The 19146-nt window shown below is 34.9% G+C and overlaps 3 protein-coding genes across 3 annotated transcripts in view; 2 read left to right on the top strand and 1 right to left on the bottom strand.

The window, feature by feature from the left end:
- The first annotated feature begins 94 nt into the window (after positions 1–94).
- LOC113497404 lies at positions 95–1796 on the top strand. Its single transcript, XM_026876949.1, has 4 exons — positions 95–160; positions 321–464; positions 950–1081; positions 1562–1796. The coding sequence occupies exons 1-4, from the start codon at positions 95–97 to the stop codon at positions 1727–1729; spliced, it is 510 nt and encodes a 169-aa protein (XP_026732750.1). The 3' UTR covers positions 1730–1796.
- A 529-nt stretch (positions 1797–2325) lies between these two features.
- Positions 2326–19146, bottom strand: part of LOC113497202 (lipase member H-A) — a 30098-nt gene continuing 13277 nt past the window's right edge. The window contains exons 5-7 of the mRNA XM_026876627.1: positions 5247–5438; positions 4729–4900; positions 2326–2413 (exon numbers count right to left, since the gene is read on the bottom strand). Of these exons, the coding sequence (XP_026732428.1) occupies positions 2356–2413; positions 4729–4900; positions 5247–5438 (422 nt within the window). The 3' untranslated portion in view covers positions 2326–2355. The remainder of the gene's footprint in view (positions 2414–4728; positions 4901–5246; positions 5439–19146) is intronic.
- Positions 9269–16522, top strand: LOC113497201 (aldehyde dehydrogenase X, mitochondrial-like). The gene is made up of 11 exons (XM_026876626.1): positions 9269–9370; positions 10577–10681; positions 11442–11709; positions 12404–12520; positions 12716–12903; positions 13360–13462; positions 14275–14456; positions 14799–14963; positions 15476–15633; positions 15918–15992; positions 16382–16522. Exons 1-11 carry the CDS (start codon positions 9341–9343, stop codon positions 16455–16457), a joined length of 1467 nt encoding a protein of 488 aa, XP_026732427.1. The 5' UTR covers positions 9269–9340; the 3' UTR covers positions 16458–16522.

Below are 19146 nucleotides of genomic sequence, written 5' to 3'. Positions count from 1 at the left end.
AAAAAACGTACTTACTTTTCTGTTTCAATTGCAACAGTCGACATAATACGCTGAACATGTCCCTTTGATACAAAAACTTAACGTCAAGAATAAAATGTTGATTCATTGTATCATTTTGTGTGCCTTAGGATGCGTAGCTGCAAACCCCGCGAAGGAATATGTAAGAAAAACAAAATAATATCGGCTCTATAAATTGTAACTTTTTTTTAATCCGTTTTGTTTCATTGCGAGGCAAAGGTCGCATGTTGTCACCTGCCATGATATCTTTTGCTAGTCTAGGATTTTTTATAATAATGATAAAAAATGATATGAATTTACAGGGAAAATTCAACTTAACTATAACAGAATTCCAACTGTGTAAAGGTCCGAAACAAAAAGATTGTGCAATCTCAAAAGCAGTTGTAGTAAATGGCAGCACAGTAGAATATGACTTGAACGTTTTGCAGAATATGTCACCAACAAAAGTAAGTATTAACGTAAACAATTTAATACATCACTTTATCAAGTGTTTCACTGTCACCGCCCCACCACCAACTAGTAAATTGTCGACGGCGGAGATCGGTGTCTTATGTCTACAGCTGATAGTCTTAATATAAGAAGTGATGACGGCTTCTTACCTCCCCTTTAATATGAATAACGGATAGCCCCATGGTTGTGGTCACTACGTCAAACACATTGCACTCGACCTGTTCGAGTTCAATCCCTAAGAACAGGCATACCAGTGATTCTGCTTATTTTGAGTCTGGGTGTCTTTGTGTGAGGTTTGAATGCTTATGAAACTCGCAACTACTAAATTCATTAGTACTTGAGTCAATTTTCAAGAAAAAAACCCTTTTGCACATCGGCAACGAGACGGACAGCTATGAACTCCTAAGAAAACGGTTTTTTTTTTTGCTTTGAGAACTTAAAGAAAACGCTCTGACTACAATTACAAAATTTTATACCACAGGGCAAGATCACAGCTATATCTAAGGGTAAGGAGTTCTTGAGGTTGCATGTGAAGAAACCGTGCGAACATCTGTTCCTGTGGCCTTTGATTAGGACGCTTATGAATGTGACGAAGGATTGCGTGGTAGTAAAGGTATTGTCAATTATTACAGAAATCTTCAATTAGTCAAAAGATAACTAGGATTTAAAGATATCTTGAAATGAAAAAATATTTGTACTGTAAGCTTTAAAGGGTAAGTAGTCGATTCGCCCGTTTGAATATTTTTTGGGGCAGATGCGCCCGAGACAAATTTAACAGCGGGCGAAACCGATGCATTAAAATTTTGAAACGCACTATTCTCCCAAATATTAATATATCTCAGTATTATATTAATAGGAATTCCAATACGCCAAAATATTTTCCTCCACATATTTTTACATTCTCAACAAGACAGTAAGTCAATAAGTCAGCATCTCCGTGCCTAAATAACAACTAAAAATAATAGCCCATTCTTTTCCTTCCCATGTTCTTAAGCAAGGCCAATATGGAAAAGCAAAAAACCGTTGATTAAAAGAACCACAAAACTCGATGGCGATTATATGATATATATTATTTTACACGTTTTTTTTACAGGGTCACTACAAATACACTCTTGATATCGAAGCGATAACACATCAATACTTCGGCGGTACATTTTTATTCGGGACGTGGAATTTCAAGAGCATGTTTTACTCAGATATGTGTAACTTCTCCTGTGCTAATATTCAAGTTATGTTGCTTCCTGTGAATAAAAAAGATTAACTTACTCAATAAAGTTAATTATTGGACTAAATACCTAATGTTTTATTTTGTGGGCCTATCAAGCGGTGGCGACACGGGCTTAGGCTTACCGCGCGGGTTGGTTTCATTTGTCCCAAAATAGACCTTGAATCAGAAGAACAGAATCGTGGAAGGATTTGGATCCCAAGTGTGCTAAAAAATAGCTAGCTACTACCATATACTGTCACCGGTCACGTCTATAGACGGATATTTAAGTGTAGTTAGCCAAAACATGAAGGAAACAAATAGGTATTAAGAATGCCTGAAATTTTTCATATAGCAAAATACATATAAGCAGTAGCACCTATGTTACGGGATTAAGGCGCTTTGTTTTAAATTAAGAGATTAAGCTCTTCTTAACAACTTTTGTTTCTTCTTGCAAAATACGTAATTAACTTCAGATATAAAGAGTAAATTACTTAATCACCTCAAATTACGTAGAAAAAAAAACAAGTTAAAAAAATTTAAAACAACTTACTTTAATTAACAAATACAATAAATTAAATAACGTAACAATTTACTTTGGATTTGTGTACTTAAAACATTTAACTGACATTCTAAGCGCATTCGTAAGGTAGGTACCTTCTACTTCTGATACTACAACATGCTTAGTCGAAAGGGCAGTCTTCGTTGTGCTCGAAGTTGATGCAGTACATCCCTCGAGAACTGCAACAAGGAACAGCATTTTACCTTTAATCAATCCTGGAAAGTATCTGGAAATCTTTTTATTACTTTAATACGTGGAAAACGCTATGGATCATAATATTTGTAGGTAAATAAACACAAGTATAAGGCTGCGTTTACACCAGAGTGCGCGATGGAAATGTGTCCTGCGAGGATGTCCGCTGAGCCGTTTCCACCAAAGCTGTGCTGGCCGAGGCGAGGTAAATGATTCTATTGGTTCTTTACAAACACTTCCCTCGCTACGCATCCTTACACATCCCTGATGGAAACGCAGCGTAAGTTAAGTGATAAGGTATCAACGTAGATGATGCTTTAAATTGAAGTATACAACGAAATATACAAAAAAGAAAAATCACTAGAAGTCCTACTACAAAGCAACTATTATGGATACTGTGTATGTCGCTTCTTGAAATGTAACAGTCCCCCTTTAAGAAGGAAATATCCCAAGGATAGTCAAATAAAAATCGAATCCAGAATGAAAGAGCAGAACTCTTGCTTGTACATTACACTGCAATTAGCCTCTATATCTGAAAATCAGGTGGCAATATATTAGAAAGTAACACTAAAACAAAACTCCTTCAATGGGGAATATGCACGTGACTTAAATATGGACAAAATATTTTTTTTGTAATATTTATTGCTACTGAAAACACACTATACAATTATTTTTAGAATTTATTTTAATTTAATAATGAAATTTAATCATCAAAAAGTGGCTGTTTTGAAATTACCGCGCAAATTTTCGAAACGCAACGTCAGTTTTACACGAGACGTCTGCTGTCAACAAGCTATTTGTATGGTTTCTTTTTGGAGGAATAATTGTTATTGTATTGTGTCGCTGTTTTTTTATCTTGAGTTAATAGTTTTATGTGTTCAAAATATTAATTAATTGTGAAGAAGGACTTAGAGAATGACTGAAACCGGTTTCGTAAAAGCGCAGTCGGATAATCTTCCGAAAATCGACGTTTTACTCTCGAACTTGCCTCTTACTCCAATAATTTAGATGTTTTTATTCATGAATAATACTTATACATACATAAAGATAAATTTAGAATATCGAATAAGAATTTTTAATAATATCTTTACAACTTTTTGTAAACTAGGTTATGTTTTGTAGAGGTTTGTAAACAAAACAAGTAGGTAGGTAAAAGTAAGAATGATTTGTATATGTATTTTACTTTTTTGATATCCTTACTTACATTGAAATGATCTTCACAACAGTATAAACAGCTCAAACACGATACATTGTCTCTTCTCATCGCCTTGCACCACTTTTTCCTTAGATTTTCACCTTTCGGCATAAGGAAATACACTTTGTCAGGTGCAGTGTTGATGTTATTTGGACACATAGGAACGACACAATATTTATAATATGGTTTTTTGTGCTTTTCCATGGTAATTAAGTCGATATTCACTCACTTTATTTATTTTTTGGTAATTTTGTAAACCAATCACTTTGCTGTTGACATCGAACTCGTGTGTCTGATGGTGACGTCACGAGCAAGCGCGCCAAAATGGCCGCGTTTAAATTGATCGCGATTTTAATATTTAATTTTTTGCATAATAGTTTATATTTTGGACGTGATATTTGTATGTTTGGTAATGTAATAACTAGTAGAAACATATAAAAAATAAAAAATAAATCATGCATATTCCCCATTGTCAAGTAATATAGCCCTCTTGAATACTCTTCACATTTATGTGAAGTGTTTTTTTAACACATACGATACGAATCTAGATTATTCTATATCTTACGTCGTTTCGACATTACGCCTCGATCTCGATACAAATGATAATGTAAATTGTTATCACTTGGGATATTCTATACATGATGGTCTTATCTGAATGATTTGGTACATTTGTAACTACTGGCAGATGAACCAATTTGGACAAAAATGTGCCAATTCATCTAAAGTGAATGAAACTTTTCCGCAATTACATTCGCTTTGATTTGCTTTTTTGCATTACGTGTCTTCTTTATCCGTGCTACTTTTGTATTGAAAATTTATCTACCTATCTCCTACGTCTGAACCACTTACAAACAAATCTTTATTTTAAATTTAGTACGGGTAAAGATTTAGATAGGCTAACGATATTAAGAAAAACAAAGTAGGAGTACGATGTCCACGAAGGAGACATCCATCCATTGTACCATTCAAAGATGAATATGGGTAGGGTAATTTTTATAATACCGCCTTCTGGTTCGCTGGCTGGATGCACAGATCTATTACGTCGAAGCCGATGAAGCCGCTTGCAAAAGAGAGTATGTATAAACGTATATCCAAGAAGTTTCTTACCCATCAGGTACGTCATCCCCCAACATAACGGCTTTTCGATCGAACCTAATACCCCAGTGTCCTTTCTCCTTAGGACATGAACTTGTACATGGGATACCGACAAGACGTCTCTTTTTCCTCACACTAGCCGCGAAATAGCACGAACTCATGAAGTGACTGCATCGGGCCACACCTGAAAACAACGGGCAGAAAATGTTTATTTATAATACATATAAAAATATTTACACAATACCACTTCTTATGCCAAAATGGGATTTGTTTGATGATCTTAATTAAGACTATTTTATTTTACAAATTTAAAAGCAAAATCTGACACTACATAGTTTTGAGTTACGGTTGGATTTGAACAACAAGAACATGTTTAGAACTCTTATGAGGTCGGTTTGCCTCCACGAAAAATCAGTATTCTCTTACACTACCAGTCTACCTATATAGGGTTTGGTTAACCTCGTAAACACTGGCAATTGGGAACCGTATGTAGTCTTATGCCTAAAAGGAATAATCTTCAGGTAACTTACGCATGACGTGTCCATGGCAACCGGGCTGCAACCGCCCCCCATTAATACAGAAGTCGGCATGCCCAACCAAGCCATCTTCTCCAAGGAAACCAGCGTTTGTGTGTATTACGTGTACAACGTAAGCATCATCGCGTCCGAGGCGAAACTGCCGCGATCCGTAGGCCGATACTAAAGGCCGGCCTGGGTCTAAACCTGGGGAAAATAATTAAAGTGAGTAATTGAAATCCAATTATCTAATGTCTTATTATTATTTTCTCGGCTCTCTGAGCCATAGTCTCTTTTGGACTGTAACAGTTTTACTTGATGATGGTGGCAGGAATTAAGAGTTCACACAAAATTCAAAACATGGTATTTTTGGATTAAGACCTGATAATGTTGTACACTTACGTATGCTATACTTTTTTATAAGCTTTCATCCGATCAAACTGTGACTTTAATCTGAATTAAAGTAATAAATGAAAAACAAAACATCGCTATCTTAACGACCAATTATAATGTTGTTATCTACCCAAAATAAATTTACAAATGTTTGAAGCATATAATATATGATTTAAGGTGTCAAGAATGATGTATTTAACTTAAAAATTATTTGGTTTCGTTTTACAAAAAAAAATGTCTTGTTACTTGCAATTTTCGATCCGAATTTTTGAGAATTTCGATCATTAACGTTGATGATTTGCAAATAACATTAATCTAAGGTAACAATTTGTTTATTAATATCTTCACAACTACGGGTACAACTGTTATTTGCAATATAACCTGAAATTAAAAACTCATTTATTGCTTTGCGAAAAAAATGCCATGATGATAAATTGATCGATTTTTAAATAGCCCTTACGGTGCCAAAGAACCTCCTTTATTTAGGAAGGGTATTTTCAAGTAGTTCGAATACATTCAATTTATTAAGTACAACAATAGCTATCTACACAATTACTTCGATGATAAGAAATTGAGGGAATAATTGTCTGTTATCATTGTTTTTATTTAACTCAATATTGTTTATACATATCAACAATACTTGATAATACAGACCTTTGAAAGAAGAGGACACTTATGATAAGAAGTACAATAAGTTTATATTTGTCCCTGTACCATTGGCTATTGAAGCAGAAGCGTAGCCGATGTGCAAGCGAGATGGCGCTACGCCATGTTACTCGCCGTCTTACTTCCACATCTTCAACAATTCTTCTTTAGGGCTTTATGGTACAGGCATTGATGTTAATAACTAAATGTTTTAATTTAATAATTGTGTAGGTAGATAGGTCGAATAAAACTATGCCCTTTCACAAGATATTGCAGGTTAAGTCTAGGTGACTTTCATACATCTTCTATTATCTTCGTAAATTTATTATTATTAGTAATAACGGAGGACCTGCGGTGTTAGTGCTGTCTCGTTTCAAAAAAGAGAATTTGCTTTCTCGTCTGATTTTCGACTGACCATTAGAAACTTATAGATAGGGGGCAATTTTCGAGTATAATACTAAACATCGTTTTGAAAAGAACTATGAATCCCTTGATGATGGTAGAACTGAATAAAATTGGACACACATTGGAGACACAACTCAAAACCAAGATCTGCAATGATATCAATGAATTTTTGACTTTGTCGCGAATCAAACAAACACTGTTTGATTCGCGACATCTATGATTCGGGTCTAGGTGTTCTATGTGCTACACAATATTTGGGGAAATCTCCGCGACACAAGGACTTTTGTATCGATACATTATTGCGGGAGCCGTTTTTATCTCATTACTGTTTTGGAACCAAACAGAATAGCAAGGAAAAGAAGATGGACATGTAATAATATCGAATCATTTTGTTTAAAACACCAGCTTTTACCGTTGGGAGCTATGAGAGAATACAAAACTGCAAAATGTTCCTATCAAACTAAACATCATTGAATTGAATACTTATTGCCCAACGTTATTGATTTTTATGCAAAATCACTCGTAATCTTGTTATCTGTTTTATTAGTTTAATATGCCTATCTCTTCTTCAGATAATTGATTTTGAAACACATAAGAGAATTCTTTGATTCATGATATGACTAATTTAATTAGACCTCTCCTTGTGTTTACTGATAACAGGGCATTTTTGACTTCATGTAAACTGTTAAGGTATTGCCCATTTCAGAAGATTGATACTATATATTTAAACCTCCTAATTCATAAACTTAATATTGGACTTATAGTTACAGTCAGTCAAACTTAAATGGAAATGGCTTGGTCACATCTCACTCTCTATCTCGTATCGGATGCGAAATAAGTTTGATAGGCAAAGGCAGCCACCCACTGGTCTCGTTTTAGCGGCTGGCTGAGTGGTAAAGGTTACTATGCCAAACACATCCTCACATTCCCAGATCCCTGCGTAGAACAAGCTAGTACGAGTACTCGTTCTAAGTCTGGATGTCTCCGTGCATGTTACTTAAATGTAAGTGGAAACCCCCGCGTCACAACAATCAAATACTTTAAGACGCTCCCGCCTTAAAAAAAGCCATGTGTTGAATTACGAAAGAAATCTCGTGCCAGGTTCAAAAGGTAAGAACGAAAGAAACATAACTATGCTTTCTCGGAAATCTGGACCTGACAGGCATAGACTGATGTAAATGGAAGCAGGGAAAGAAAAGAAAAGACTTTTCTCTGCAATGGGATAGTAACAAAATATACTCAGACTTCTATAAAAAAATTATTTCTACTCTTGGTTTTGGTCAGCATCGATCCTTAGTACCTAGTATTAATTTTGCTAATGTAGCAATAACAGTTTTATATTTTAATAATTTAATATAAAAAGATAACGAAGGCATAACCACCTTTGTGCCAGTATGTTGTTAGATGCATTACAACTAATTATGCCATATCGGATCAAAACAGTAAGTACTTGGTGACTAAGAATAACTATGAACACTTGTGCCATGCGTGCTAATCTGAGGACTTATATAACACTAGCTATTGCCCGCGACTTTGTCTGCGCACTGATTTAAATTGCTGTTTCTATTGATCCCATCCAATAGACTAACTCAGACAGCTATCTAACACTGCCATATTATTTAAATCGGATCATTGGTTCCTAGTATTAGAGCGTTAAGCGTCTTCAGGAAGATATGAGTTTGTTATATTTAAAATCGGATAAATAGTTTTAGAGTTCACGAAACTTGTCCCCGTTTTTGTAACAGACTCTTATTAAATACTTTATTATTATAATACTATAGCCTTCCTCAATAAATATTTTAAAAAAACGCACCAATAGCGCTTTAGGTTAGTGCGTTCCAACAAAAAAACAAACTCTACAGCATTATTCATGTAGATAACCACAAGCCGGTCGACGGCCTTATTTAAAGCCGGCTTACCGATTGTCTTTTATTTAAACAATATTTGCTGATTATGCTAATTTTCGATCTGTCCACATTCGTTAATAGAAGGATCATTTAGAAAGAAGAGAGTAGTTTTTTCCCATTTTTTTTTATAAATTCTTTAGGTGTTAAAAACGACTAATTTAAAACTTTTCATTGACAAAAAAACACTTATCTCAGTAAATAAATACTAATTATTCAAACGTTTAATTCTATACTAGATAAGTTTTTTTTTCAAACCTTTTTTAATACAATTTTTATTTTTTTTTCATTTTGGGCGTATTTAACGGCATTTGCCTACTAAATCTATGAGCATAGGTCACTTTTAAAGAACTAAACTACTTACGCAGGTACTTATCAACGAAATCTGATAATAATAATTCTTGAAGCTAATCTTATAAACGCACAATCAATAGTTTAGAAACGCGAATGATAAACAAAAATACGAAATCTCTGATACGCATGCGCTGAGGCCTATTCGAATATGGAATTTTACTTTTTTTATAAGTCTAGTTGCCAAGTTCGGAATTTCAGATAAACAAATGACGATCTCATTTGTTTTTAATCATAAACTTGTACGGAACTCCGTAGAGTTTCAAATATTATTATTGTTGTTATGGACGGGTTATCTATATTTTCGTTAGCACATGGTTTACGTAATATTTATTCGTGGAGCGGTGTGAGCGAGCACTGTTTACTCGGGGGATTCGAAGTGAACACACGTGCAGACAAACCGGCATCAAAATGGTTAAAGTTGACATCAAATACACTAAGGTTAGTTTTATTTATTACTGAATAATTAATAATTTAATATTTAGTGTTAATGTTAGAAAAACCATTGAATAAAATATTTACTGGATATCATGAGAAGTTAGTTTTTAAAATACGTGTATCGAAAAAAATTGCCGGTCCTTAGTGATCTATGAATTGTTTAAATCCATAAAAACGTTGACCCTGATCATTATTCTGCTTCAAATATTATGTTAATAAAAAATCTGTTTTTTACTTCTATTTCGATGCTATCTACCTTGTTCATTATAATTGGTATTAAATTTTAATTATATTGATAAGATACTTGTAGATTCCAATAACACAAAACAATTTATACGTTTCAAGTAGTATTTTGTCGTTTTCAATTGCTTTTACGTGTTTCCAACTATGGTTTGCGAGCTGTAATTTCAGCCGTAGTTACTACGATTGTGGTGTACACAATGCAATATACTGGAAACTGTTCGCGACTCAATTGCCTCTATAAAACCACAATAGGTGATTTGTTTGAATATGTATTGTACTTGCTTTAAATCGGTTTTCATTACGTTGCTTTGTAACGATTACTTGACAACACTGTTCAATAGAAATTGATCCAGTTTAAAATCTCGTAAATGGTCAACTAGTTTTTGCTTATGTTTCTATTCGTAAAAACGTCGGGTTTCGTGATAAAAAGTACTCTTTCACCTTTTCTAAGATTAAACAATTTTTTTAGGCTTCATTAGATTTTTAACTATTAACAGCAGTTTTAACTATTCTAAGTTTAAACTATTTATAATTATTGTTGTAATTATCTCCCACCGTGGTTACAAATGTTATTTGACAGGCCATCTGTTTCTGCATTTCACTATAGCTATCAGTCGCTGTCGGCTTAACGCCCTTTATCTACGCTTTATTTTAATAAAATGATATACTCGTATGCAGCTAAGGCCTTCTTTTGATTTGATTTCGCTAAACAAATCTGTTTTTCAGGTCAACTCTATTAACAGAAGTACATTGACAATGTACAAAATGTTTGTATCTCATATTATACTAAAACGTCAATCAATTAACAAGTCGTCCAGTCTCGTACTGTCTTCGTCAATTTGTGATTCAAAGTAAAGACAAAACGATATGTATTTGAGGACGAATTAGATAGCGTTTTAATATTTCAGTGGATTGTCGTAAAATTCTTTCAAACTTTCTAATACCATTTTTTTTTCTATTCTTTAGTTGTTCATCAACAATGAGTGGGTGGACGCCGTGAGCAAGAAAACCTTCCCAACCATCAACCCTCAAGATGAGACTGTCATCACAGAGGTTGCTGAAGGTGACAAAGTAAGTATCATCTCACCCAAGAGCCATTTTTGATCTGGGATAAATTTATGATGACATTAATCCCTGCCAAGAGTACACGACTTTGGGATATTGTAGTCTCATTATCTAAAACTATCACAATCTCATCCACGGGACTGGAGACCGAAATGTATTTCTTAAAAAACTGTTGCATATTTGGTTGCTGTTGCAGTTAATTGTACCTCGAACGGAAACACCGATCTTTCGGCTGATTTTATTGTAGGTCCTGACTTACAGTAGTAGTCCCATATTTGAAAAAGAGACGGCTCTCTATATTTGATAGAGCAGCATCTCCCTCCACAGAAACAGCCTTACTTTAATCCCAAGACCAAGACATCTCCCCAAGTTCCAGTGTTAGCTTGTAGACTCAATTGATTCAATTGATTTGACCTGAAGTGAATGACTAACTAACCGTTGAGTAATTTAAAATCCCCTTTCAAGTAAAAGCAAAACGAACGTTAAATGCACTCTCCCATCTCACTATCAGCAAGTTATTGAACTTTTAATGAACTGTTTTTAAAAAGTGATTGTCATTGCTGCTATCAACAAATACATTATCTCGTACTGTATTTTTGTATCTGTTATAGTTTAATGAATGCATTTGCAAACCTGGTTTTTTATGAACAAGATAATATATTATTATTTTGATCTGCTTTGGAAGCTAGAACCAACAGACAGTTTTGAATAACTTCCTTTTAAGATTGCATGAATGATACTGATAAAAGACTCCTTGTTGTCCTAGGCTGACGTCGACCTAGCCGTAGCTGCGGCCAAGAAGGCTTTCCACCGTTATTCGGAATGGCGCACCCTCGATGCCTCCCAAAGAGGCCGATTGCTCCTCAAGCTGGCTGACCTTCTTGAAAGAGATGCCAAATACTTGGCTGACCTGGAAACCCTGGACTGTGGCAAGCCAGTAAAGCAGGCAGAAGGTGAAGCCATCTGGGCCGCTAGCATCCTCAGATACTACGCCGGAAAAGCCGACAAAATTCTTGGAAACACCATCCCCGCTGGTAATTTATGTTCTACTTATAGCTATTAAAAATTTACCCATAGACCTATCAGATCATTCATATGTTTTTAATAAATTTAAGGTAAAATAAAAACTAGTGAAAGGATTATTTAAATAAAAGTATCAGATAGTATATATTACGATAAAAATCTTCGAGATTTAGCTGTAATAATATATTTATAGCTGTAGGTTTCTCCGCAAAAGGCAGTTACGACATAAAGAATGCAGAAGTGGCAGTAATGTAAAAAAAATGACAATTCATTCCAATCCATATATTGAATCTCGCATTATTAGACGACAAGTCATATTATCAGATGATGTGTAAAGATAATCTTATCTTCGTCTGATTAGGTATATTTCCGCTATTAAAGATACATGTATTCGGCTCAAGGTCACCAGAAACAATTGACTAGGCGATTTTAAATTTGTTTCTTGAGAAGCAGCTTATGGCTGTGATCCATTCAAATGTCACCGTAGAGAATATGCCTAAATGACACTGGCTGTAAAAACCCAGATTTGTTTAAAAGCAGAAAAGTTTACTCATTTGTCACTTATTTTTATTATCAACAAGACGACGACGCATACTTAAAGTTGTAATTAGCATCGTATCCACTTTAAGTAACAAACAAGGATAGTCAGCATAGTAAATATTAACTAGAATTAAATAAATGTGTTAATTGATTTGTTTTGTTTAGACGGTGAAGTGATGACCTTTACCCTGAAGGAGCCCGTGGGTGTATGTGGACAAATCCTTCCATGGAACTACCCCATCCCCATGTTCGTTTGGAAAATCGCTCCCGCTTTTGCTGCCGGTAAGACATCTTCCACAAATTGCTGTTTCAAGTTACAAGAAGAACAGAGCGTTAAACGAAACAAATTTTCCAAAATGTTTTGTCTGCTGACTTACGACCGGTCTATGGACGAATAAATATTATGCATACATTAAGGAATTTAGTTTGATAACTTTGATTCGACAATTAATAATAACTGTTATTGCCTCAAAACAGGCTGCACTGTGGTTGTCAAGCCCGCTGAACAGACGCCTCTTACCGCCCTTGCGGTAGCTGCCCTCGTTAAGGAAGCTGGTTTCCCTGCCGGAGTCCTCAACGTCATTCCTGGTTACGGTCCCACAGCTGGTGCTGCTTTGACCCATCACCCTGATGTCGACAAAGTTGCTTTCACAGGCTCCACTGAGGTAAGGATTAAAAATAATGATGATGCCAAACAAAATGAACCTAAAAATATTTGGGTTCTATTTGTTTACTACATTGATTTGAAAACATATCAAAATGAATGTCTAGGTACTTATACAGACGCACTAACAATTATTATTTTTTAAGTTCATTTACGATTTGTGTTTTCGCAAATTTTACAGCACTTATCAATTAATAAGTATTGCATAATATTGAGTAATAATGAAGTTTCAAGCGATTGTTTAATTTAAAGCTATTTCAGCTTTGCAAATAAGAAATATTTTGATTTTAAGTGTTATTTACGAATGGTGTACTTTCATTGTATTTAATTCTACCCGAGGTGATAACTACCTTACCAACAACATCATCTATTGACTTTGCATTTTTTTTTTGTTTTGATGCAAGCCATGTAGGTACATTAGCAATGCAAACTAATTAATGCAAATTTATTTCAATAGGTGGGTAAGATCATCTTGAGCGCTGCTCCTGCTGTCAACCTTAAGAGAGTTACTCTTGAACTCGGTGGCAAGAGCGCTCTGGTCGTGTTCAACGATGCTGACGGTAAATTTATTATTTTCTTTTTAATTATTCAACTATTCACGGACCTAGCCTCTGTTAGTCATAGACCGAGATAAATTGAAGAAGGGAAGCTTTGGCCTGCAGTGGGACACTAATGGCTGATAGTAAATATTTTTGTTAATATCTATTATACAATATAATGTTGACTATTATTGTTGATTGTGACTTCTATATATATTAGATTTAAATGATATAAATTATATATTCGTATAAACAAATTATAGAAAATACGAAGGTTCAATGTAAGGAAACATCTGTTGAGTTTATCTCAGTACGGAACATTTAAACTTATATCGGACTAAACATAAATACCAACAACACTTATCCTTTGACTCGGATAAAACAGTACGTATTAAGAGCCACCCACACTTATAAATGGTTTTGCCTTGAGCACATGTCGTTCCATATCATCTGTATAATATTAACTACCTTAATACCTTAATAGGTGTATTCACTATTATGAAAATAAGTCCGTCAACGTCTACCTTGCTTTTACTACTTTTGCATAATTAAAAACATATATGTTAAGTTATGTATAAGAATAAAGTCGGATGTCATTCTTTGTATGTATGTTTATTTGTATGCTTTGCATGGCTTTGAAAAAAAAAACATAAAGTAATTCTGACCAAAAATGGAAAAGTAGGGATGATATTCCTAAAGCAGTGGGCAGGAATTGGAGAAGGAGACCCGAAGATCAAACTCAGTGACTTGCATAACGGGCTACTAATGCTGATGATGATGATGATGATGATGAAAGATGGTTAACAACAGTAACAAGTAATTAATGTTTACAGTTGACAAGGCTGCCGAAATTGCACACAGAGCCGCGTTCGCCAATGCTGGCCAGTGCTGCGTAGCCGGCACCAGGACTTACGTCCAGTCTGGCATCTACGACAAATTTGTTGCCAAGGCCGCAGAAATCGCCAAGAAGAGGACTGTTGGTAACCCCTACGAAGATGTCCAACAAGGACCCCAGGTTAGCTCCTAGAATATTCATTAGAATATAAAAGTAACTGGATAAGAAATTGTCTCTAATATAAAGTAACAAACCAGTTTAAAACAGCTATAGCTTGCGGTAAACCGGGTCTTGATTAAGGCCTGCCTGAAGCAAAAAAATATTAAAAACCATCCTAAATTTCGTACTCATTGAAATTTAGAAATTACACCATTGTTGTTGGCAGACCCTTTACTGAAATATATTATGTTTCTGGCCTCTGTGCACGACGGAGTTAGTCAATGACTAACATTGATATAAACTTCAGAGCCCATACATTTTCATTTTTGAGACGATCCTAATGATTAATAACTTTATTTACAGATTGACACTGAGATGTTCACCAAAGTCATGGGTTACATCGACGCTGGTAAGAAGGGTGGTGCTCGCTGCGTCGCCGGCGGTAACCGCAAGGGTAACGTTGGGTTCTTCGTAGAGCCTACCGTCTTTGCTGACGTCAAGGATGACATGAAGATTGCCAGGGAAGAGGTGAGAGATACAGAAATACCATACTACAGTTGGACCATAGGCATAGGCTTTTTTAGATTTAATCCAAGTGCTAGAGGAATTATAAAAGCAGTTTGACTAAATATAATGTGGATGGGATATCTAACGATTAAAAGAATGATCCAGAAGGTAAAAATATCTACGAGTTTTTGTCAATTTGTTCGCAACCTCATGTCAATGGGCGAATTATAAATAAATTAGTGTAGTTTTTATACTAGGACTTGTTTTACCGCTTCAAGGATTTTTTGTGATCAAATTCTTTAGATTATCATAATGTTTTGCTATGTACGCAACTCACGAGTCGTAATATATTTTATGCTTATTTTTTACACATATTTTTGATAAATGTGATGATTTATTTTGTTCCTTACACCTTTTGCTTTAAAATAAAAGAAAAATATTTATGAAATTTGTTAATCTGAAGATAATCGAAGACCTAGTTGACCAATGTATGTATTTATTTCTATAGAAAAAACTATTATTTCCATCATCAGATCTTCGGACCGGTCCAGAGCATCCTCAAGTTCGAGACCTTCGAAGAGGTCGTTGACCGCGCTAACAACTCCAACTACGGTCTTGGCGCTGGCGTCATCACCAACGACATCACCACCGCCCTGGCTTTCGTCAAGCACGTGCGCGCTGGTTCCATGTGGTATGTTAATCACCTTCTTACTGAGAAGAAGAGTAAATAGTGCGTTCTCATTGAAGCGTGTCAGTTCATTTGTTTTTGGACTTCTGTCGTCTCCGGCTGTCCCCATTTCATCGACTGTTTGATTTAACTTTGATTTAATAGTGGAAATAGTGATACCAAAGTATACTAAGTAGAGGAGATGTGACCTTAAAAATATTTTGCAAAATTTAAATTGTTATATTTTATTGTTAGCATTGACGTCGAGCCGAATCTATATATATTTTATAAATAGTTTATATTTCCAGGGTCAACACATACGAGCACGTGACCCCTCAAACTCCATTCGGAGGATTCAAGGAATCTGGAATCGGACGCGAATTGTGAGTATATATTTTATTTAGTTATCCATTTCCCAATTTTAAGAAGACAAATCCTAATAGTCGTGTCATTGGACATTAATTTGATTCGTGTACCGATTAATGAAATATCTTTGCTGTCTTTCCTGGTTGATAGGAGGAGGCACAAGATGTATACGAATGCGAACACTTCACATTTTTTACATGAGTAGTTACTATTAGTAAAAATTATTTCGAATGAGTTCAATCTGGGTTTCTTTGTGTACGTCATTTGTATGTTTGTGAAACTTCCGCGACACAAGGATTTAATTACTGCGGAAGTCGTTAAAAATATCAAGACAGCATTTGACATTTCTAATTTCAAAAATTCAATTATTTTTAGGTCTAACTAATCGTAATTTTCCTATTTTCAGGGGTGAGGAAGGTATCCTGCAATACCTGGAAAACAAGACCGTGTCATTCAGCCTTCCCAAGGTGCCCCAGCTGTAAGCTGGCATAAGAACTGAACCAAATATCAAAACTCCCAAAAATGAGACTTATATCTGTTAAAAAAACAATATTTTATATACCGACATGTTATTAAATAATTTTGGTAAATACAAAATTATTTATTATTTTGAATTTTTATTTGCCTAGTTCTTTTTTAACCAGACTCGATTATCATAAGCTATAACCGAAGTGAATCGATCACAGGTTAAGCTATGCTTGACGCGGTTGGTCCGTAGATGGGTGATCATCTTTGTCATAACAAGTTCCTCCTTGTTTCGGAAGGCACGTTAAATTGTGGGTCCCAGCTGTTATTCCTACATCTTTGACAGTCGTTACAGATAGTCAGAAACTGAAAAAAGTCTGACAGCCAGTCTAACCAAGGGGTATCGTGTTGCCCAGGTAACTGGGTTGAGGAGGTCAGATAGGCAGTCGCTCCTCGTAAAACACTGGTACTTAGCTGAAAACGGTTAGACTGGTAGCCGACCCCAACATAGTTGGGAAAAGGCTAGGCCAATGATGACTCGATTATCATTTAGTTTATTACGTATTAAACAGATAATTTAACAGTATCAATCTATTATAATTCTTCTCTATAGGGGCTACTTCCAAAACGTTTACTAGTTAAACCAGTTCCAAGGAATTCACTTCACACTGCTAAACGCTTAATTCTACTAGACCAACTAGTATTCAGGTAAGGTTTTCAGTTGGACACCGGCACATAATGAATGGCCTAAGATACAATTTAATCAGCTGTCAGTGACGTGTCCACATGTAACTCGATCGTACCTTACACAAAAAAAAGACCCAAAATGCCCTACTATCTTTAAAACAATAAACAGGTGTAATAAACAAGTTTTAAATACAAACTCATTGCATACCTACCAATTAAGATATGATGCTTTTTCACGACTGATAAATGCACTGGCATTACAATTATCATTGATAAGATACAACTCGAACAATGTAACACTTGTAACAAGTGATTATCGTAACAATGTGCATTCAATGTGCATTCTCTTGTAAAGTTCAACGTTAGACGATGAGGATCTATCACTCTGCCGTCATATAAATCTGTAACAGAATACGCGCAAGGCCTTGAAAGATGTCATTTTATTCATCTTTATAACCAATTTGTTCTATTGAATGATTATATTGATTGATCATCCGTTTGTTTTGGACGTTAACATACTGTTAACGTAAAAACAAATGCATTTGTCGAGTGGCGTGCCTAGAAATGTATTAGCACGGATGGATGCATGGTTGAGGTCACCACGGAATAAGCGCGACGCTTAGCTGGTTCGATCCCCTGCGATGCAAGGGATGATAAATTCCGTAAATATTTAATATTAAAAATATTAAATGATTTTTGTTTATTTTATCATTACAGACAGTATTGTTTCCAAAATAAAAGTTGCTTAGAATGATGAGTGCAATAAGTCCTTTAAAGTTCATGCATTTATTTTAGTAGTTTCAAATTAAATCCAACTGTCATTCATTTATCGGACATTGTAAGTAGCAAAATCGTTGCCATGGCCTTGATTGTAGTGTTAGCTGTGCTGTTAATAGTGTCAGTTATCAATTAACAACACTCAAGATACAGGCTTACTGTATTTCTTAGAAAACGTGTGAGATAGTAACATGATATACCAAAGACAAGATTTTAGACACGAAGAAGAAATTTAATGACACGAAGTAAAGATAACTTGCTTATTATCTACATAAGTTACATTGAAGATCTATAACAAGTAATTTAAATGATGCAAACGGTTCAGAAATCAATTTTTACTTAGTAGAAAATAATTTATTTTCCTAATATCTATTACTTAGAGATTAGGAATGGGTATTGGGTAATCCTGAAGAATACAGAGAAAAACACGATAAGATTTTTTTCATAAAAAGCAGAACTTTGAATATTTTGAAGTGTTTTAGAATGAATCGATAATTAATTTAAATAACATCGTTGTGGCCTTGCTTTTCTATATTTATATTTATAAGGAAAGGTGCAGGTTCTATCCAGATGCAGGCAAAATACCCTTGAAAAGCAATTATGATCTTTCTTATTTTAATTCAACGCTGGTAAATGGTGAAAGTAAAAACCGAGAGGCAACCTAAATCCCTATATTGGAATCTTGTTAGATTCTAATAAAGGAATTTAGGTTCAACCCTAAGTGAGCTCGTGTGGTCATCAATGATCAAACCTCTATATGAATAGATTCCTGGGTTTAGCAGTGGGACTTCAACAGGCTGGTATCAACTCTTTTTATCTCCTTCACCCCTTTTTTAATCCAAAGGTGAAATAACAGGAAACAGAAACATAATCTTTAATTGCATGGCAACAAATTCTGTAACTACAAAATAAAGATAAAAGTAATTTATATCGTCAAGTTTCTACAGATTAATTCAATTACAGTTAATTTTAACATTAGATTCAATTGCAAAGGGTTAAAATTTGATTGAAACAGCTAAAACCAGACACATGAACGATGCATAGGACATAAACTCCGTTTTGTAACTTACAGTGTTTTAACAGTCTGTATTTGCGAGATGTTATGAGGTAACAACATCAATTGGCCGAATGTTTATGTGCCGAGTACCATGAAAACTCGGAATTATGTTATTTAGAAAACAGGTTTAAACATATGAGTATAAGGTATAATTCACATTGGAGTAATACAAAAACCAGTCCTAG

This window comes from Trichoplusia ni, chromosome 9 (assembly GCF_003590095.1).
Source record: "Trichoplusia ni isolate ovarian cell line Hi5 chromosome 9, tn1, whole genome shotgun sequence".
NCBI classification, from domain to species: domain Eukaryota; kingdom Metazoa; phylum Arthropoda; class Insecta; order Lepidoptera; family Noctuidae; genus Trichoplusia; species Trichoplusia ni.
Note: the sequence above shows the minus strand (reverse complement) of the source record. Positions and strands in the feature narration are given on the sequence as shown.

Coding starts and splice junctions, on each gene's coding strand:
- LOC113497404 (XM_026876949.1), top strand. CDS start 95: ATGTTGATTCATTGTATCATTTTGTGTGCCTTAGGATGCGTAGCTGCA. Junction 161..320: donor CAAACCCCGCGAAGGAATAT/GTAAGAAAAACA, acceptor ATGAATTTACAG/GGAAAATTCAACTTAACTAT. Junction 1,082..1,561: donor AGGATTGCGTGGTAGTAAAG/GTATTGTCAATT, acceptor TTTTTTTTACAG/GGTCACTACAAATACACTCT.
- LOC113497201 (XM_026876626.1), top strand. CDS start 9,341: ATGGTTAAAGTTGACATCAAATACACTAAG. Junction 12,904..13,359: donor CTTTCACAGGCTCCACTGAG/GTAAGGATTAAA, acceptor TTATTTCAATAG/GTGGGTAAGATCATCTTGAG. Junction 13,463..14,274: donor CGTGTTCAACGATGCTGACG/GTAAATTTATTA, acceptor TAATGTTTACAG/TTGACAAGGCTGCCGAAATT.